This window comes from Callionymus lyra, chromosome 17 (assembly GCF_982586985.1).
Source record: "Callionymus lyra chromosome 17, fCalLyr1.hap1.1, whole genome shotgun sequence".
Taxonomy (NCBI): Eukaryota; Metazoa; Chordata; class Actinopteri; order Syngnathiformes; family Callionymidae; genus Callionymus; species Callionymus lyra.
In genome coordinates, this window is record NC_141834.1 from 15,286,097 (window position 1) to 15,309,094 (window position 22,998).

A 22,998-nucleotide genomic window follows, 5' to 3' on the forward strand; every position below is an offset into this window, starting at 1 on the left:
TGTGGCTTCATTACTGTTGCTGCTAATTAAGCAGCTCCAAATAAACACCATCCTCTGGCTTCATTAACGCAAACATAGCAGCATCATCATCACATGCTTCAACCGGGATAGATTTGTCCGCGATGACATGGATGAGGATCCGATACATCACAGGTTGTTTGTAGTCAAAAGTGCCAGATTTTCTTAAAGTCGAAAAAGGCGAGTTCAGTTTTCATTAGACACCAGATGAAGCCTTGAAGAAGAGGCGAAGGAAAGTCAAGATATTCTGGCAGTTTGTGTTGAAGCCACTATTTAATTATATCCATCCATCCATCCATCCATCCATCCATCCATCCATCCAACTATATATCCATCCATCCATCCATTCATCCATCTATCTATATATCCATTAATCCATCCATCTATCCATGATTCCATCCATCCATGCAAAGGTCCATCCATTCATTTGCCCATCAATCCATCCTATAATCTCTCTATCCATCTGTCCATCAATCAATTAATCCATCCATCCATGCACACATCATTCCATCCATCAATCTATCACATCATTCCATCCATCAATGAGTATACCCATCCATCAATCTATCCACGAGTGAGTCTATCCTTCAATTTTTTAATCAATTCGAAAATCTCTCTATTCATCCATCCATCCATCTATACAACAGTCCATCAATCAACTCACCCATCTATCCATCTATGCATCCTTCTATCCATCCATCCGGGCACAAGTCTATCTATCCATTTGTGCATCAATCCATCCATCCATATGCCAGTCCGTCAATTATTTCATCCATTCATCTATCCATGCCTATGTTTAACCATCCATCCATCCATCCATCCATCCATCCATCATCTATAAACGTGAGGACGATGATAAAGGCGATATAACGTCTTTAATTTTCTGTAATTCCATCTGGATCTTGTAAAGTCTTAAAGGGTTTCACGTACAGATAAACGGCTTCTAGTTGCCAGCTACATTCAGAGCCGGAAAATCATTTTAAAAATGATAAAGAACAACGTGTGGTGGTGAAATATATATATATATATATATATATATATATATATATTTTTTTAAGCTATGTGAAATGTTCTCCTTGGCATAGGTATTTGCTGTATAGTGCTTTTCCCTGGTATAATTATTGTTTACTCTGTTGTGGACTCAATCCATTTTTTTTAGGTAAAGACAAATCAGGTAGTTGGTGGATCCATGGAGCTGGTAGTGATTATCATATGCTATTGTTTGTAGCTAATCGGATCCAACCCAACATAAATACACAGTGAAGGGAAGTGATCGCGCGTCGTTTGTGGCATATTTAAAGACAGGATTACAGGATGGAAAACATACCTTATTCAATTTAACTTTATGAATGCTAATCCAAGCCCAAGCTAGCTATAACCAAAATGGATGAGATTATGAGATGTATTTATTGTGTCATTTCTTTGAGCCAAAATGTAATATTAATAGATGGATGAATATTTGATGGTTCTCCTTCCGACCAAATTGGTGCGAATAAGATTCCATTGCCTTCTCTCCATCCATCATCCGTGAGTCCATCCATCTATCAGTCCACCCATCAATCCATCCATCCATCCATCTATCAGTCCATCCATGAGTCCATCCATACATCAATCTTGTCTTCAGTCCCCCCATCTATCAGTCCACCCATCAATCCATCCATCCATCCATCCATCAGTCCATCCATGAGTCCATCCATACATCAATCTTGTCTTCAGTCCCCCCATCTATCAGTCCACCCATCAATCCATCCATCCATCCATCCATCCATCAGTCCATCCATATATCAGTCCATCCATGAGTCCATCCATACATCCATCTTGCCATGAGTCCACCCATCTATCAGTCCACCCATCATCCATCTATCAGTCCACCCATCAATCAATCCATCCATATATCAGTCCATCCATGAGTCCATCCATACATACATCTTGTCATGAGTCCACCCATCTATCAGTCCACCCATCAATCCATCCATCTATCAGTCCAGCCACCAACCCATCCATCCATCCATCCATCCACCTGTCCAGCCAACTATCAGTCCATCCATGAGTTCATCAGTCCATAAATCCATCCATCTATCAGTCAATCCATCTATCTGGATGGATGGACTATCAAACTATCAGTCCATCTATCCATCCATAAATTCATCCATCTTTCATCACCACCCATCAATCCATCCTTCTGTCCCTCCATCCATCCATCCATCATCTCTAAAAGTCTATAATAAACACTCTGAATGCAGATAAAAAACATTTTGCGATGACAGAACATCCCAAATAAAATAAAAGCTTCTAAAATGGTTAACTTCAGGATTGATTATACTGGAACTTTACCTGCAGTTAAATTCATTAAATGAAATGCATTCGGTATATTTATTATCACATCCTTATTGAGTACACGATTAAAACGTCGTGCAACAGTTATGAGTTGAAATATAGCTCCTTCCTCCGCTTCCGTTTATGGGAAATATTTGGCAATTTTTCAACGATCTCCTGTTTTTATTTAGCAAACAATAAATGACGAGTCGATCCCCAGATTAAGTCTTGTATAGCAATTCCGCTCGTTTAATCGGCTTTTCATAGCTTTGGTCTGTTGTCTCGTGAATACTGAATCAAACTGGTGAGTAAAGCTGTTCGGTGTGCAATTTGTTAGCTTTATGACCACTTACTTGCCGCCGAGATAATGCAAAAGACCCACTAAATCAACCGTCTCCACTGCATCGGGGAGTAAACTAAACACTGACGCTGTTCATCACCAGACAGCCGGCGCCAAAAAAATCTGCTTTAATTAATTCGAGTCGGCTGTGTAATTACAAAAAAAGAGCTGAGTTCGGACGAATCCTCCCGATCGGGGCCGAATCACTTCTGAATTGTTTGTTGCAAAATACCCCGGTGAAAAATTGCTGTTATTGTGGTGTAAGCGTGTGTCGTAATGAGCAGCAGATAGATCATTATTGTATGCTAAAATCTCAGTTAATGTATTCCTGCATTATGACTGGAGAGTTCAATTGAGAGAAGAGAAGCCTTTGATTATGTTGCTGTTCGAAACTGGAACACAATGTAAACAACGGCGGCTTCGACTCGTTCCTTTTTCCCCTTTCATCAAAAAAAAACTGATGCTCGATTTGCATCCGGAGATGTTTCCATAAGACTTCAGTTTGTACAATTGCGGTTCATAATGTCAGAGGAGCTGCAGTGAGAAAGCTGTGATAAAAAAAAAAAATGCCATCATGACTGTGATTCCTCAGGACGCCTCACCCCTTTGCCTCCTGCTGCCCTTCAAGTCTCAATCCCTGCACCTCACAGTTTGCCCTTGAGCTCCCTCTAAGGTCAAACTGGTGTACTGCCATCGCTGGCTTTGCTGCAGATGTTTCTGCAAAAAAAAAACTGTGGATTCTTTCGAGTAAAAAAACGTCATTTTTAAATTTAAATATCACTAGACGTATCCAATTTTTTTTACCCGTATTTCACGACAAACAAATTTGCTTTTGTTGTTAATGAGTGTCGATTACTTCGGTGACAAGTTGATCCGTATGTTCTCTCGGTGGGTTTGTACCGCAGCTCTTGAGCAGACGTTCAATAATGAGGGATGTTTTCACGCCTCGCCATTATCACTTATGTATATAGACTTCACACTCACACACTCCCTTATGTATAACAGAATGTAACATAGGATTTATATTTTTACTGTGTCCGCCTAACTTTTTTTTAATGGGACTTTATGATAAAAACCGTATTAATAAATCATTAAGAGTTTGTGTAGCAGTCATTTTCACTAGTTAACTGGTTTATATCTTGAATAAACTTGACTGAAACTAGTCTTGTGACGAGAAGAGTTGCAGGCTACTGTTGATATTATAATATACAGTATATATAATAACGATAAAGTGTTATTTTCAGACACTATTACTCAATAGAGTGTGTTCCTCTAACAAATGCATCATGGAGCAGTAAGGGCCCGGGGACCAGGGGTTGGGGACAACTGACCATCAGTTTTAAACTCGAGGCCTGAGGGCCGAATTCAGTACATACAAGTTCCGTTATAGAGCTCAAAATGTGGAAGAACCGAAAGGATAACTATGAAATATATATTTTCATAACATGAATCATCAACATTTTGACAGTTTCAATTCTAATAAATTCTATTAACTTATCATTTATTTCATGATTTTATTCTGTAATGTCACCAACAAAAAAAAAAAAAAACACTGACAATAATGGTCTCTGTTTTTATTATATTTGATTATTGTGTTTCGCTCTCTTCAGTCACTAAAGAAAAAGTAATGCTTAAAAGAAATGCTGCTTCAATACAAAAAAAGGTAGAAATTTAAGCATTTTTGGGGGTTTTTTATAGAAAAAAAACCCAGAAGCATTTTTGTAGTAATGAAAGCAGGAGGTTTGATTTTTGGGTGTGCAAGGGTAAGTAAACAAAAGCAAAAGTTGAAATAGTTTGTATGTCCAACAAACATTTCTCTATTTTGTGAAGCTGAAGATAAACATAAAAATGTAAAATATTGATCCAAAATCTCTACCCAGTGAAAAAAATAACTAAAGATTTCAAAACTTCCATTAAAAAAAGCGGTGTATCAACACACTAACTAGATTGATAAGCCTTTGAGATCCTTAAATCATCTCAGATACGCGTGACTGGAGAATCTCCTCTAATTCTCTCAGCCGAACTCCCACATTTGCCCTTTAAACCTCCCGAATTAAGCCAAACTATTTAAGATGACATTAAAGTCTGTCGGGAGAAAATCATTACACCGTTGAGCCGCTGTGACTGTAGCCTTTTACGTGATGTAATTGTCCTTCGCTTTCATCATTTTCTTTCTTTATTCTGAGAGATACCCGTGATGAGAAGGTCAATAAATCCAACAGATTATTGCTTTGACACCCAAACTGTCTGGCGACACAGAGATAAGTTGTTGACATGTGTTCCAAAAAATTTGACTCAATTAAGCCACTATATACCGTGAGTCGACTGTTTTGCGTTTAATACTCGAATGACCGCCAAAAACCCGGTTCATCACATTTTTTCATCGGGAAAAATAATAATCCTGATTAGCAGCAGACACCGTTTTTGTCCCCCAAAGTGCTGTAAAGGGTACTTTTGCAATATGTGTTTGTCCCCATCCAATAAAGAGCAAACTGCTGAATCAGACGCCAGAGCAGCACCGTTATTGACTAGTGGCCCCGATGTAAATGAGCAGGTGCGACGAATAACCTTGTTGGACAAAAACACAACATCTTTTAAAAGGACCTGATAAGTTCTTAGGGAATTGACTCTGAAGGATTGAAGCCCTTCAGTCGTGTTAGAGATTTACTTTTGAGTGGTGTTGGATTTATGAATATAGATGGATCGTCTGTGTTCGTCTTCTTATCTGAGGTTAGGTCACCGGGGGCAACTAAAAAAAAAGCATTGATCTGCAATACAGATCCTTCACTTGAGAACAAGATCTCAAGTTACATTAACTTACCTGAATAGTTTCAAAAAAACATTATAATCATTATATAATTTAGGTCCAAAAATCTGTTTTTATGTATTTTAAAGTTTACATTCAAGTAAAACATTATATGATACGTGGGGTAGAAGATTTTCTGAACATTTTAAATACTTATTAAAATCCCCTCCACCCCAACTGATACATTTTTTTTATAGTGTTTCCAAACTTTTTCTAACTCTAGGGCCACTTTTACATCTTTAAAATGTTCTCATCCCACCTATGATGCCATAAAGTGTGACATGACAAGACATGAATCCATCATTTGAAATACAAAATGACATTAAAACACACTCACACACAAGTTGTACTAGTTTGGAAATGATTTTCAGGTCAGATTTGTAGAAATGAAAACTAGGGGTGTGTATTGACAAGAATAAGGGGATATGATACGTATCACGATACAGAGGCATTGATACGATATATTGTGATACTGTAGGAACAAGTATACATTTTAAGTATTGTATATTTTAGTACTTGACTCTGGTGTTGCATAATTTACCGACCACATGACTCTTGACACAGTCGTAACTGCTTTCATTTGTTTTGAAAACAAAATATGTCCAAACATCATCTTTAAAAGCTGCTGGAGTCACTGTATCCTCTCGTCCTCAGTCATCACCAGGATCACACAGGATTTCAGTCTTGCTTTAGGACTTAATGACTGCTGCCATCTAGCGGCCGGAAGTTTAATTGAAAAACAAAAATGAAGAAGGAAAATTTAGAAAAAAGAAAATATTAAAAGATCGGGTAGGATTTTTTTCCCCCGAAAAACTTTTTTTGTGATTCAATTATCAGCAGGTTTCTAACCGTGTAATTAAAAATATATATATTCTCATCCCACCTCTGACGCTAAATTGTAAATAAATATAATATATAAAAATATTGTATTTTACACAAAAATGATCAAAGGTGGTGAGCATTTTTCAAGTAAATTGTAAACAAAATACAATTTATTTTTTTCCCACAAAAATTTACAAAAGTGGTGACCATCTTTCAGTATAATCATAAATAAAAAAGTTGCGATATTTTATTTTAAACAAAAATTAAGGAAAGCGGTGACCATTTTTCAAGTAAATTGTAAATAAAAAATTTTAAAATATTGTATTTTACACAAAAATGAACAAAAGCGGTGACCATTTTTCAACTAAATTGTAAAAAAAAATAGTGACAATATTGTAATTTACACATAAATTAACAAAAGCGGTGACAATTTTTCAATATAATCATAAATAAAAAAGTTGCAATATTTTATTTTAAACAAAAAATTAAGGAAAGCGGTGATAATTTTTCAAGTAAATTGTAAATAAAAAAGTTAAAAAATTGTATTTTACACAAAAATGAACAAAAGCGGTGACAATTTTTCAAGTAAATTGTAAAAAAAAAGTTACAATATTTTAAACTTTGCTGAATTTTAAACCACAAAAGAACCATGTTAAAAATATTATTTAACATAATAGAATTTAAATTTTAAAGTACGTCACGTTATCTATTTTAGAGAAAAACTACAAAGGTGTAAAGATTAAATCATATTAAGATACTACAACTGGAAATATTTCATTCACTGATGGATTCTGAGTAAACGTCAGGATCACACGACCTGAAGTTGATTGAGTCTCTCTGCCCTCCGATTTGACTCATTTACGACTGACGCCCTTATGATCGCTACACAAACCGACCCACCTATTGTGTTTAAAACGACAACTCCTTAAACACTGCTTTTAAATCACCGGGACAAATCACCAGATCAGAGCGTCAAGGTCCTCCAATCATAACCTGGTTATCGTAGCGTTTAAGTGTCAGGAGTTAAAGGCCTGTGGAAGAGGAGCTGCAGGACATCGTATTTCTCTTGCAGGAAAAAAAAAAAAAAAAGGGTTGAGATAAGAGCCCTGGTAACACGAGATGCACATCTATGGAGAGGTTTGTCATGAGAGGATGCTGCTCCGCTCACGGACCATTGATCCGGGCCCGGGGTCGAGCTCGATACGCTGCCGCAGATGTACATCAGTGGGAAGTATTGTTTATTCCGCCATCCGTTTTCCCCCCTTTTCTAATTCCAGTCATCCAGCGGGCAGTCCATTCCTCCCTCTCTCCCTCTCTCTCTCTCTCTCTCTCTTTCACTGAGAGATGGATAGACAGAGTGTGCCGGAGTCCTTGGCTGAACCGTGAAAGTGCTGATGTGGCGCCGACGCCTCCATCCGTCTCCCCCCCATGATGCACTTCTTCTTCCTCACGCAGGTATGATGCCGGAAACATTTCCCACAATAATCCCAAGTTTGAATAAAAAAAAAAAAATTGGAGTCGTCGACGCTATGATCGGCGTCGACAGACTCACACACTCGTGCGACTACACACTACGCCGTAACGCGCAACATCACTCAGCTGACCTGAGTGATGTCGGAGTGTGTGTTTCTCTGCTGCCGGTGTTAAAGTGAGTCATCTATCCTTCCACGGCTTCATTACAACCTGCAAGGGCAAACACAATCTCTCGCTGCCTCTCCAGATGGACGGAGAGAAGGAGGGGAAAAAAAAAAAGAAAAAAAAAAGAAAAGGAGATATACAGTAGGCAGAAGGCTCTCTATCTCTCCTCCACTCTCTTTTCATCTCTATATTTATCTTCTTTCTCTCCATCTATCACCTCGTATCTGGGCTTCCGATCGCACAATCTTCCTCTTCCACCTTGTCGAGAGCGAGTCGCAGCAGCAGTGGCTGACGCTAAATGTCAGATTCGAAAACCCGCCGAAGGATTGCGGAACGAAGGATGTTTCACTTCCTACCAACAAGTGAGGCCTTATCGGTTCAACGCCGGGGCTTCCATGTTATCACTTCTGTTGGAAGGAGAATCTCTGTGGCATTTTGGAAAACTGTGTCCATTTCACAAAAAAATATATATATATTTTAAATCATACATACATGTTTACAATGGGATTGTTCTTTAAAGTTGACTGTGTCCTCTCGTCCTCAGTTGTCACTGGGATCTCCCACGATTTCAGTGTTACTTACGTAATGAATGCTGCCATCTAGAGGCCGGAAGATTAATTGCAACACGATAATGAACAAAGTTTGGTACATTTTTTTAAGTTAAATGTTTATAAAAAGAGTAAAAAAAATTATTTTAACTAATTAATATCTAAAAGTATCGTTAAAACAAGCAAAAAGAAACCGCAGTATTTAAGTGTATCATTACAAACCTAATGAGAACCAATTAAAAGTAGGTCACAATATCTATCATAGAGAAAAACTGTATTTGATTTATTATTAAATCATAGTACATGTTTACAATGGGATTGTTCTTTAAAGTTGACTGTGTCCTCTCGTCCTCAGTTGTCACTGGGATCTCCCACGATTTCATTGTTACTTACGTAAGTAAGTAAGTAATTTTTATTTATATAGTGCTTTTCCAGACCAGGGTCACAAAGCGCTAAAACAATCAAAACATTACTCAATAAAGTATATATTTTAAAGATCAAGATAAAACTGATAACACAACAGGAGTTCCAGAAAATCAAGGAAAAGCCTGAACAAACGTAATGAATGCTGCCACCTAGAGGCCGGAAGATTAATTGCAACACGATAATGAACAAAGTTTGGTACATTTTTTCAAGTTAAATGTTTATAAAAAGAATTAAATATTTTATTTTAACTAATTAAAATCTAAAAGTATCGTTAAAACAAGCAAAGAGAAACCGCAGTATTTAAGTGTATCATTACAAACCTAATGAGAACCAATTAAAAGTAGGTCACAATATCTATCATATAGAAAAACTGTATTTAATTTATTATTAAATCATGATACATGTTTACAATGGGATTGTTCTTTAAAGTTGACTGTGTCCTCTCGTCCTCAGTTGTCACTGGGATCTCCCAGGATTTCAGTGTTACTTACGTAATGAATGCTGCCATCTAGAGGCCGGAAGATTAATTGCAACACGAAAATGAAAAAAGTTTGGTTATCTTTTTCAAGTTAAATGTTTATAAAAGTGTCAAATATTTTTATTTTAACTAATTATAGTCTAAAAGTATCGTAAAAAACAAACAAAAATAAATCGCAGTATTTAGGTGTATCATTTCAAACCTAAGGAGAACGAATTAAAAGTAGGTCACAATATCTATCATAAAGAAAAACTGTATTTAATTTATTATTAAATCATAATACATGTTTACAATGGGATTGTTCTTTAAAGTTGACTGTGTCCTCTCGTCCTCAGTCGTCACTGGGATCTCCCAGGATTTCATTGTTACTTACGTAATGAATGCTGCCATCTAGAGGCCGGAAGTTTAATTGCAACGCGGAAATGTCGGTTAATTTTTTCAAGTTAAATGTTTATAAAAGAGTCAAATGTCATTTTAACTAATGAAAATGTAAAAGTATCGTAAAAACAAACAAAAATAAATCAAAGTATTTTAATAATTACAAACCTAATGAGAACCAATTAAAAGTAGGTAACAATATCTATCATGAAGAAAAGCTGTATTAAATGTATTATTAAATCATAATACATGTTTACATTTATTCATTAAAATTGACTGTATTCTCTCGTCCTCAGTCGTCACTGGGATCTCCCACGATTTCATTGTTACTTACGTAATGAATGTTGCCATCTAGAGGCCGGAAGTTTAATTGCAACACGAAAATGAACAAAGTTTGGTTAATTTTTTCAAGTTAAATGTTTAAAAAAGAGTAAAATATTTTATTTTAACTAATAAAAATTTAAAAGTATCGTATAAACAAACCGCAGTATTTAAGTATATCTTGCAAACCTAATGAGAACCAATTAAAAGTAGGTCACAATATCTATCATAAAGAAAAACTGTATTTGATTTATTATTAAATCATAATACATGTTTACAATGGGATTATTCATTAAAATGGACGGTATCCTCTCATCCTTAGTCATCGCTTGGATCTTTCAGGATTTCATTGTTCCTTCAGCTGCGGAGGATGTAATGATTGCTGCCATCTAGAGGTCAGAAGTTTAATTGCAACACAAATATAAACAAACTCGCTAATATTTTAAGGTTAATTGTTTATAAAAGATTAATATATTTTATTTTAACACATAATATATAAACCATAAAGATGATACAAAAACACAATTCAAAAACTTGGTTAATATTTTCTTTAGTAGATTGTTTAATAAAATGTTTTATTAGTAATATTTTAACTAATGCTTTGTTGAAATATAAATCCGAGATCCCGAGAAAAGAAAATTGTGTCAACATTTTTTTAAAATGATTATTCATTTAAGTTTTTCTAATACATAATACATTCAAATTTTTTTTTTAAACACCAAAATATTCATTTTTTAAATCACAGTTTTATCTTCTATAGTATTTATATAATATCGGGATTTTCCATCTGCTGTCGTGCTTCACGGTAAAAGGGGGGGCAGATACCCCTTGTGAAAATATAAATACATAGATGTTGATTAAGTTTAAACTAAATATTTTACATAATAAATAAGAAATATTTATTTAATTTCAGCATCTTTTCTAAAAAATCCAAAAACGTTCAATTTCAATTAAAGTTAGAAATATGTTTTTCACACCAAGTAAGTGATATTTTAAGAAATAAATAACCTTTAAAGAATGTCCAATTTCAATTAAACTCTTACGATAATTAACACATATGAAATTAATTAATTTCCATAATTTTGAGTCCTTTCAGGGATTTTAAGGTCCATAATCCGCCTAAATTTACTCTTCAAGTTTTATTTGGTATATTATTAGTGACGATCTCAACAAGAACAGCAATATCAACAAAATATTTTGAGAAGAGAAAATGAAAAGTTTGAATAACTTAAACAATAAAAATTTAAATTTGTATCATTTCAATGTACAAAGCCATATTTTTATATATATGTATATAAAAAAAAATAATTAGATGAATAAATAGTTGACATTTCTTGATGTCAATGTTTGTATTTAATTAAAATTAAGTTTAAACATTTCTTGCACTTATTTAAAACATATTCTGTAAAATAAATCCAACTGCAGAATCATTGGTGTGAATAAAGTCGATTCTAAGAAGGAAAAAGTGCTGATTCATGTCGTGAGAGAGAGAAGGAAATAGAAGGACAAGCGAAGAAACTGTTCCTAACTTGAGCGAGGAGCCTGGAAACAGAGCACTTGTGGAGAAGCTGGAGTTTTTAAAGGGCTTGCAGAAAGCATGAATAATGGATCGCTAAAACCTCTTATTCTCTCCTTTTTATATGGCTGGATGTTATCAAAAATAACTTGACCCATGGAGTACTGCGAGGCTGGCACGCTACAGTATTCTATAGCACACTCAAGCACACTTGCATTGTCCTCGTCTTTGCATAAATTAACTCTTGAATATACACAATATATATCGACTCAGGTTCACTGCAATTTACTAGAAATCTGTCTCTGCAACAAGACATGAGGTCGGTTTGTATAAAGAACAAGAACGACAGACATAAAAGAAAAAATATCAGAAATGGTTATGGGAAAATTTTGAATTAATGAATAAATAATTTTAATTTTGAACCTGTATAAAATATGTAACTATTTACCAAAAATAAATAAATAATAATAAAGCAAAAAATAAATATATACAGTATATATAAAATAGATATAGAATTATATAGAATTACATTAAAATATTGCCAAATATTGCTACAGATATATAAACACCCATAATAATACATAAGATGTATACACTACATACATATCTATGATAACATATAATTAGTTAAGTAAAATTATACTTCAAACATATCCTTATATATAAAATATATACTGTACATATATAAAGATCTTTATAAATAAATATAAATATTGTATGGATCTTTTTGACCATTTTGAAATTAATGAATTAACCAATATAATGCACCACTTTATTGATCTAAATAAGGTTTATTTGTTTTACTTATAACAAAAGAAAATGAAAAAGGAATACAATATATATATATATATAAATAAATATTTATTTCGTTTTTTTAAGTGGAAAAATCTTGCCAGCATCTCGATTAAAGACTAATTTATATTTTCAAACAACAAAAGCAGTTATTGTTCTCCATCTTGTTTACACAAACAACTTATTTTGTATTAGTAGTATTAGGTGTGTGTTGGCGAGAATACAGATATATTGCGATACTGTAGGAACCCCGCTTTACATTTACGTTTACAAACAATTAATTGTAAACAGAAAAAATGTTTTTAAGATTTTCCCAAAACACTAGTAAAAAAGACGTACATATTCAGGATGAATTATCTGTTTATATATATATATATATATATATATATATATATATATAAATATATTTCTCAAGATAGATGTGTTTCCCTTTTTTGTTGGTGTCAATTAAAAAAGATAATTCATCCTGAGTGAGTGAGTGTTTTGGGAAAATCGAAACACTTAAAAAAATAAAAAAATAAAAAATCGCTTGAATTATCCCATACATTTATATTTTGGTTCAGTAATCGTTTCAGCTTCAATGTTCTTATATATATATATATATCAAGATATCTGCGTTTTGTTGGTGTCAATAAAAACAGATCATTCATCCTGAATATAAACCCTTTTTTTTTTTGTAATGAGGTTTTGGGAAAATCTAAACATGAAAATCGCTTGAATCCACAACAAAAATGATCCCATACATTTATATTTTATTCCAGTAATTGTTTCAGCTTCAATGTTCTTATATATATATATATATATATATATATATATCTATACATCTCAAGATATCTGCGTTTCCCTGTTTTGTTGGTGTCAATAAAAACAGATATTTCATCCTGAATATATACGTCTTTTTTATGAGTGTTTTGGGAAAATCTAAATGTGAAAATCGCTTAAATCGACAACAAAAATGACCCCATAGATTTATATTTTGTTCCAGTAATTGTTTCAGCTTCAATGTTCTTATATATATATATATATATGTCAAGATTTCTGTTTTGTTGGTGTCAATAAAAACAGATAATTCATCCTGAATATATACCTCTTTTTTGATAGTGTTTTGGGAAAATCTAAATGTGAAAATCGCTTAAATCGACAACAAAAATGACCCCATAGATTTATATTTTGTTCCAGTAATTGTTTCAGCTTCAATGTTCTTATATATATATATATATATATATGTCAAGATTTCTGTTTTGTTGGTGTCAATAAAAACAGATAATTCATCCTGAATATATACCTCTTTTTTGATAGTGTTTTGGGAAAATCTAAATGTGAAAATCGCTTGAATGGACAACAAAAATGGCCCCATACATTTATATTTTGTTCCAGTAATTGTTTCATCTTCAACGTTCTTATATATATATACATATACAGTATATCAATATCTCTGCGTTTCCCAGTTAGGTCGGTGTTAATATAACAGATAATTCGTCCTGAATATGTACGTCTTTTTTAATAGTGTTTTGGGAAAATCTAAACGTGAAAATCGCTTGAATCCACAACAAAAATGATCCCATACATTTATATTTTATTCCAGTAATTGTTTCAGCTTCAATGTTCTTATATATATATATATCTATACATCTCAAGATATCTGCGTTTCCCTGTTTTGTTGGTGTCAATAAAAACAGATAATTCATCCTGAATATATACGTCTTTTTTATGAGTGTTTTGGGAAAATCTAAATGTGAAAATCGCTTAAATCGACAACAAAAATGACCCCATAGATTTATATTTTGTTCCAGTAATTGTTTCAGCTTCAATGTTCTTATATATATATATATATATGTCAAGATTTCTGTTTTGTTGGTGTCAATAAAAACAGATAATTCATCCTGAATATATACCTCTTTTTTGATAGTGTTTTGGGAAAATCTAAATGTGAAAATCGCTTAAATCGACAACAAAAATGATCCCATACATTTATATTTTGTTACAGTAATTGTTTCATCTTCAACGTTCTTATATATATATATATATATGTCAAGATTTCTGTTTTGTTGGTGTCAATAAAAACAGATAATTCATCCTGAATATATACCTCTTTTTTGATAGTGTTTTGGGAAAATCTAAATGTGAAAATCGCTTGAATGGACAACAAAAATGGCCCCATACATTTATATTTTGTTCCAGTAATTGTTTCATCTTCAACGTTCTTATATATATATATATATATATATACATATATATATATATATATATCAATATCTCTGCGTTTCCCAGTTATGTCGGTGTTAATATAACAGATAATTCGTCCTGAATATGTACGTCTTTTTTAATAGTGTTTTGGGAAAATCTAAACGTGAAAATCACTTGAACTGTCAACAAAAATGATCCCACACATATAAAAAAAAATTCCATTTGAACTATTGAAATAGTTTTCGGAGTAACAGTGATGATGGGTAAGATGTGTATCACACACACGTAATACTAGCGAGGTCAGCAGACTGAAAACATCAACAAGACAAACGGACGAATCTGCCGAACCAGCGAGAACAGCAACAAAGTTGAGTACAAGAGGATGCAGGAGAGGATGTGGGAGCTGATTGAACGGAGCCACGGTTGGATTTTGCTCCGAAGAGATTATGTGGGAAGAAGAAAACTAGGAAATGTGAGTAATGATTCGGGGGGAAACAAGTCAAAGACACAAGTGTGCACGAGTGGGAGTGAGCCAGGTGTTTACGATCAATCATTAGAGCCGTTTATGAAACGCCGGCGTCCGTCAAACGCTTCCACCGATCAGGCCTCTCATCACAAACACCCAGACGGGTTAATTACTCCCTGAGACACTCGCAGAGACGGCAGGAAGTGATAAGGATGGATCTGAGCCAGAGATCAACTCCCACTGCAGGAGGACCAACTGTACGCACAAGTTAACGCGGAAGTTTGGAGATTCATGGGAACATGGAAACCAAAACATATCGTAGGATGGTAGCCATCAAAATATTGATAGATTATATTGATTCATTTTAACATTTTAAATGTTGAAACTTTGATTCTTTATATATATATATATATATATATATATATATATATATATATATATATATATATATATATATATATATAAATGCGTGTTTTTAAACAAACACAATAATTAATTAAATATTTTTTTGTCAAGCCTTTTAAACATAGAGTTTGGTAGTCTAATTCTAATTATTAAAATAAATATATAAATATATTTTATATTACTTTAAGTGGCACTGTTTTAACAACATCAACAACAAGATAGATTTTTTTTTAATGATAACCATAAGTGAAGTGTAGAAAAAAATGTCTGCACTATTACAAATATTTGTATGTATGTATTTAAATGATAAAATACAAATATTTTGAAATAAATTGCCACAGTTTGATATTTTAATTATCAACGATTCATAAATAAATGCTCTAAACTCAATATTTTTGAATTCGAAGCCTTTTTAATTTATTATATTAAAACAATCAAGTAGCTTATGTTCTTTTTTGAATTGTAAAAATTGAAAAAAATGTATTAAAATAAATAAATCAAATACATTTTGAAATTCAACCATTCAATAATCTGATACCACTGATATATACTTACATACAATAGATAATATGATGACATCATATTCTTCATTTCGAAGAAATCTACTTTTTATTCACCAATAAAGAGATTTAAACATGTTACAAACAAAATGTTTGGAGTAACATTCATTAAATATAGATTAATGCTGATCTTCTTTACGAGTAAACGAGGCAAAAGTTTTGAAATAAAGAGAACATTTTGAGGAAAACTTCCTTACCTGTCGTGCAGCCATGCAGACCAACGGCCATCGCGCTTCCGTAGTGACGTCACGCTCCTGCGCAGAACGGATCGTGCAGCAGGATCTGCTCGTCCACGACAACACCTCCGTGAATGGTGGACAGAAGCAACAGGCATGACTTCAGCTCCATAGAAACTTTTACACCTTTTTTTATTTTATTACTGGACTTTTGTCAGTCATGGACAGAGCTTTACCTCGCCGGAGAAGAAGCGCCATGCCAGCGGCGGGGAACGGAGCGACGCTGCCCGGGGACCAGAGGTCCGAGGCGGGGAGAGCCTCGAAGCTCCGGGACCCCGGAAGGAGTAAACGAGACCATTCTCTGGAACTCACTCCAAACAAGACAAAAACCACTAAAAACAAACCTAAAGCTGATTTAACTGATAGATTAAGGTGAGTTACTTTAGTTAAATAGTACTCAGATGTATTCTGACTTTATTATACTAGTGTTTATTTGGTTTTTATTTGTTTTTAATGCTGATAAATGACATTATTGTTCTGTCAATCTGTCACTCAAACTTCCTCATGCATGCCAGTGTAGGCCAGCTTTAGGTTCCTGAGCCAGAGAGGGGCGTGTCAGCAGGGGTCACCCGGAGGTCAAACCAAAGTCAACGTATTAATATACTTTTTTTTTGTCACCTGTTGATTCTCAAGTGTTGATCATTTAAGCTTTTGGCTATAAAAAGCATCTTGTTCATCACCTTTTTAAAATTATGTTACTTGTCGCACTACGTTAATTAATCAAAATCCATTTTTTATTTAAGCTTGTATTAACGGTCATTGTTTTAAATTTTTTTAAGTATTTTTTTTTGCGATCAATAAGCATTTTAAAGAAGGAAAAAACAACAACAATAGTTTTCCTTTATATTGGTTGTAAGTAAGTAAAGTAAGTAATTTTTATTTGTATAGCGCTTTTCCAGACCAGGGTCACAAAGCGCTTAAACAATCAAAACAATATTTAAGAAAATGTATACTTTAAAGATCAAGATAAAACTGATAAAATAACAGGAGTTCCAGAAAATCAAGGAAAAGCCTGAACAAATAAAAAGATGTTTCTTGAAGGAGTTGTTTTTTTAATCCTAAATTATACCTTGTATTAAAAAACATACAAAAGCATTCATGAAACAAAAACTGTTTTTTTATAAAGATGGCCCCATTGTTATAACATTTATATATTACATTTAGAAAAATACTTTTTAAAAAAGGCTACAAATTAAAATAAATATTTAATAAAGCACATTTATTTCATAGAAGAAAAAAAACAATAGTTTTCCTTAAATATTTGTTGTTGTTTAAATCCAAAATGATGTTATAGTTACAATAGTCTTAATAAAATAAAAATAAAAACGGTACATTCATAAAGATGACAGTATTATAATAACATGTGTATATTAAATTAAAAAGGCTACAAATTTAAAATAATATTTAATTAACCAATTTTATTTCAAAGAGAAAAAGAAAACAACAATCATTTCCCTTAACTATTATCTGTTGTTGTAATCCAAAACTATGTGTTGTTTAAAAAATACAAAGTATTAATAAATAAAACAAAACCCAGCAAAAGAAAGCCTGATCAATGAAAGTGGTCTGGGTTTTAAAAAAAAAATACAATTTTAAGTTTAAGTGACTGTCCATTAACATGATAAAATGTGTAAAATACATTATTTATTATTATTATTATTATTATTATTATTATTATCATAACATTAATACTTTCTTATTCTTACCGGTCATTAAGAACAAAAATATTTAAAATAATTTACTTTCATCCCTTTTAGGTATTAATGCATAATAAAATACACTGTATACAATTCAAAATTCAGATACTTTTTGATACATTTTTTCCTTGATATAATTGTCTTTTTATATATTTTTACCCAAACATCTATGACACTATACTGTTCAGAGAAATCTTTTAACACATTTCAAAAGCAACACTTGTCATGGGAAGTGATGCGTGTTTAAATGAACGTACACTTGTTAAAGCGAGTCATTGTTGGAGGATAAACAAGTCAGTACAAGCTAAGTCAGAGTTTAGTCATGTGGTCCGGCAGGTCTTTGAGCCAACAAATATAATCTTGCAAAGCATTTAATTAAGTCAAAGACTTCTTTATTTTTTCAAACGCTGTTGCATAAACGACAATATATGTAACTCTGATTTCTATGTGTCTCTGAACTGGGGCATATAACAAATGAATGGCTGATAAGTAACAAATATTCTAAACTATCTTTTCTCCTTTTCTTTATTCCCTCCAAACTGAAGCTGTCACAACAAACAACAGTCCCTGCTGAGTTCGGCCAGTGGTTTCAACAACTACAGAGGAATTCTCAACTGGTGTGTTGTGATGCTGGTGAGTCCTGAACACACAAAACAAGTTGTACAAACAGATTTGAATTAGTGTCTGATAGTCAAACAGAAGCAATCTTTTTTTTTTCAAGCTTCATCTGCTTCATTAAATCCCATTGAGTTGATCTGAGCAATATGAATATAAATAAAATGATAATTTTAGCATTTTTTAAAAGGAATTAAAAGCATAAATGTGGAGTAAACATGACTTATTTCCAGGCTACTTTAATGTACTACATTAAGCATTAAAAATATGTAATTACTTTGGTTGTTTTGCCATTATTTCAAACAAGAATTGTTTTTTTTTTAGCAATAATTTATACTAAATTAAAAATATTTACTATATACGTGGGCTAACTTTTAACAGTTTTTCACAGTTTTTTCACTCTTTAAAATTCCCCAAAAAGTTATTCAAGTGTAGAAAAATATCAATAAATGTAACTTCTGCTCAGTATTGATTTAAAAAAAAAATGTAGTTAAATGTTAGCATTTTTTTAAAAGGAATAAAAAGCATAAATGTGGGGTAAACATGACTTATTTCCAGGCTACTTTAATGAACTACATTAAGCATTAAAAATATGTAATAACTTTGGTTGTTTTGCCATTATTTCAAACAAGAATTTAGTTTTTTTAGCAATAATTGAATAAATTAAATATTTACTATATACGTGGGCTAACTTTTAACAGTTTTTCACAGTTTTTTCACACTTTAAAATTCCCCAGAAAGTTATTCAAGTTTAGAAAAATATCAATAAATGCAACTTCTGCTCAGTATTGATTAAAAAATGTAGTTAAAATGTTAGCATTTTTTTTAAAGGAATAAAAAGCGTAAATATGGGGTAAACATGACTTATTTCCAGGCTACTTTAATGTACTACATTAAGCATTAAAAATATGTAATTACTTTGGTTGTTCTGCCATTATTTCAAACAAAAATTTAGCCTTTTTTTTAAGCAATAATTGAATAAATTAAATATTTACTATATACATGGGCTAACTTTTACAGTTTTTTCACACTTTTAAATTCCAAAAAAAGTTATTTGACTTTAGAAATATATCAATAAATGCAACTTCTGCTCAGTATTGATTATAAAGAAATGTAGTTAAAATGTTGCAACACTGGGAACAAAAAAATCCAGAAAATGTGTCGTATTTCTTCCTGGATTCCCTAAAATGCAAATATGGGCGACCAGGATCCGAAAAGAAGGAAATCCTGCTTTTTGTTAATCCAGGCTTTCAACACGGATCGTTGTGTTCATCGCCGGAGGTTTTACTTGGACTCAACTTCTGTCCTATCCCTCGGCACAAAGCCTTTGTGTCGGGTAATGAGATATTAGAATCCATTTAGGAAAAGGCAGAGTGAGAAGTAGAGATAAAAGATAACCATGAGATGAGGAGAGTTCGAAAGGGAGAAGAATAGGGAGTAAACGGGGAAAATAGAAAAGTGGTCGAAAGGGGAGAATTTTCAATTAAAATTGGGGGGGAAATGATAGATTGTGGTAAAAACATGAGGAATGTTGTGGACTGGTTTTTGTGAAACAAGATAACATCTGTAACTGTGTTTTTTTTATTTTTAATTACAGGTTCTGAGCAATGCTCGCCTCTTCTTAGAAAATCTTTTACGGTAAGATCGTTTTAAGGAAAAGTAATTATTCTTCTTATTGTCTCATGTCGTCTCCTTTGAATATCTTCCATCTAGTTCCTTCATGAATTAATGACTCACTAAAATATGCCTGTGTCCAAACCTGTGTCTCAGTTTCGCTTTCTTTTTTGAACTTATTGATACTTTATTGGGAATTTTGTGACCCAAATAACATTAATTAAGAAAAAGAAAATATGAATATCAAAGTCTTCCTAAAGTGTTATTGAAAATGTTTTTCTTGGCAGTTACATTATTGAGAATGTAACTAAAAATATAACTGTATTTATATGGCTTTTAAAATACAAAAAGAAAAAATGTTTATTTTCCAATTACTTTATTAAATTACAGGATTATTAGAAAATAAGTCATAAAATAAATTTGGATAAGGGGTGTGTATTGCCAAGACTATGTCAATACGATTCATGTGCAATGATTGGATATATTGCGATACTGTAGTAACAATATTTGTGTAGTATTGTCGAGTACTTGACTCTTGTGTTGCAGAATTTACAGACCACATGACTCTTGACGAAGTCTTAACTGCTTTAATTGTTTTTTTAAACCAAAATATGTCCAAACATCAGCTTTAAAAGCTGCTGGAGTCAACTGTATCCTCTCGTCCTCAGTCGGCGGCGGGATCTCGTGGGATTTTATTGTTCATTTAGCTGCGGATTAAACAATGACTGCTGCCATTTCATGGCTGGAAGTTTAATAGCAAATTCTTCATTGTGAATTATTATTATTAACTTTGTTATTAAGATTTCAATTTTAATTTAATATCTGTATTATTAAAAGTAACAATGTTATACCTTAGCTGAATCAAAAGTAATCAACTGTTTTTCTTACCACATAGTATTGGGGAAAAAAAAGGATTATTATTGTTTAAATAAAAAGAAAAACTAAACTTTCGTGAGTAAATTGTCGTTACAGGATTATCGGTAACAATCCTAAAATATACGTGTGTCATACTTCAGGAAGTTGGACTTTAACGTTTCAAAAATGTTGACCTATTAAGAAATTAGGTCAAATGAATTGAGTTAATAATAAAAATCATAGAGTATATCATATTATATTAAGATTTTAATAATGTATAAACCACATTTCATGATTTTTAAGGAAGATAAAGAATTTGTTGAACTTTTTTTTGGATGTAAATGTTACATACATTTAGATAAAAAGTAAATAATAGAAGAAAGTTTAGTTTTAAATTAGAAATATATATATATATATATTTACAAAGTTTCTACTTAGATTTTCAACTTTGTAATCACTTAAAAAACTTTTATTTCACATTTTTCCATCAGATATGGGATTCTTGTGGACCCCATTCAAGTGGTCTCCTTGTTCCTGAAGGATCCCTACAATTGGCCTGCCGCCTGTTTAGTCATCGGTGAGTACACACTTGAACCGCTTTCAACGATTCCTCACCATGCGCACTAACAAGTATAAAATCCCGAGGAATGAATCGAATGTGACTTTGAACATGCAGCCTGTGTGTGAGCGTCTATAAGTGTTGGATGCAGAGAAACACTGCAGCGATGCAGCTCACCGAGTCTCTGGAGTAACGGCCACCTGCCCTATTTACTGTACCGTGTACTGCACCCCGCTGCTGCAGGAGTGAGGGGGGGTGTTTTTACATCGTCTAAAAGATGCTCACGTGGAGTTTGTGATGGATTATTAAGGAAAAAAGTGGCTAAAAATGTTGAGGCAGTTGGATTATCAAGTGTATAATGCAGGAAAGAATCTACCTTTTCCCTGCACACACACCTTTACAGGAGTCGTCGTCGTCATTGAGGAAACACGCTTGAACACATTCCATGTACTGTTGAGTAACTTGTGTGTCAGGTGATTTATTGCATCACCAGTCACTCGCTCCTCAAAAGCCAGAGTCGAAAGAAGCAGCTCTGAGGTTCGTGGTCGATGCTTCTGTAAACTGAGGTCGGCTGCACTGGAGAAGTTCTGTAGTTGCGACACATGTGAAACATCCGTTGTTAAGAAATTGGCATTTTTTTTGACGTAGGTATTTTTGTTCGGGGGGTTAATCCTGGTTTATGGACAAACATTTCTTAGTGATGAGTGGTGAAACAAATACTTGAATTATTTGTCTTAAAAAATAAATCCCAAAAGGCTTATTTTCTGCCCAAATAAATCATTAAATAAATGTAAATTACAGTTGTCAAAGTTGGCTGATAAAATGAAGGGTAGGATTGTAAAAAAAAAAAAGGATTGAAATGTTACAGAGCAAAATGTATTATTTAAGAGGTTTTTTTTTTAATTGTTGGCCGGTTGACAATTCTTTTTGAAGTTCAATATTATATTTTATTTCACGTATTTGTAATTTCTGTTTAATTATCTAAATGTATTTGCTGTGAATTACTTAAATAATCAATTACATTTCGAAAAGGGCAAGAATTTGGCGATACTACTGTAGAAGTACGATATGATTTATTGTGATACTGTAGAAACAAGGATATATTCGTTGTATTGTCGAGTACTTGACTCTGGTGTTGAAGAATTTGACTCTTGACGAAGTCGTAACTGCTTTCATTTTGAAACCAAAATATGTCCAAACATTAGCTTTAAAAAGTTGGAGTCGAATGTATCCTCTCGTCCTCAGTCATCGCCGGTATCTCGAGGGATTTAATGGTTCCTTTAGTTGCGGAGGAGGCAATGAAAGCTGCCATCTAGTGGCCGGTGTTTAATCGTAACACTAATATGAACAAACACCGTGACTATTTAATTATAAATAAAACAAATTTAATTATTTTCATTTAGAC

At 32.9% G+C, this 22,998-nt stretch overlaps 1 protein-coding gene across 1 annotated transcript in view; it reads left to right on the forward strand.

Moving 5' to 3' along the window:
• The first annotated feature begins 16,275 nt into the window (after positions 1–16,275).
• The window catches only part of dgat1b (diacylglycerol O-acyltransferase 1b), a 28,943-nt gene continuing 22,220 nt past the window's right edge, over positions 16,276–22,998 (forward strand). Inside the window, exons 1-4 of the mRNA XM_087812466.1 lie at positions 16,276–16,625; positions 18,496–18,583; positions 20,163–20,203; positions 21,526–21,611. Coding sequence (XP_087668592.1) covers positions 16,414–16,625; positions 18,496–18,583; positions 20,163–20,203; positions 21,526–21,611 — 427 coding nt within the window. The 5' untranslated portion in view covers positions 16,276–16,413. The remainder of the gene's footprint in view (positions 16,626–18,495; positions 18,584–20,162; positions 20,204–21,525; positions 21,612–22,998) is intronic.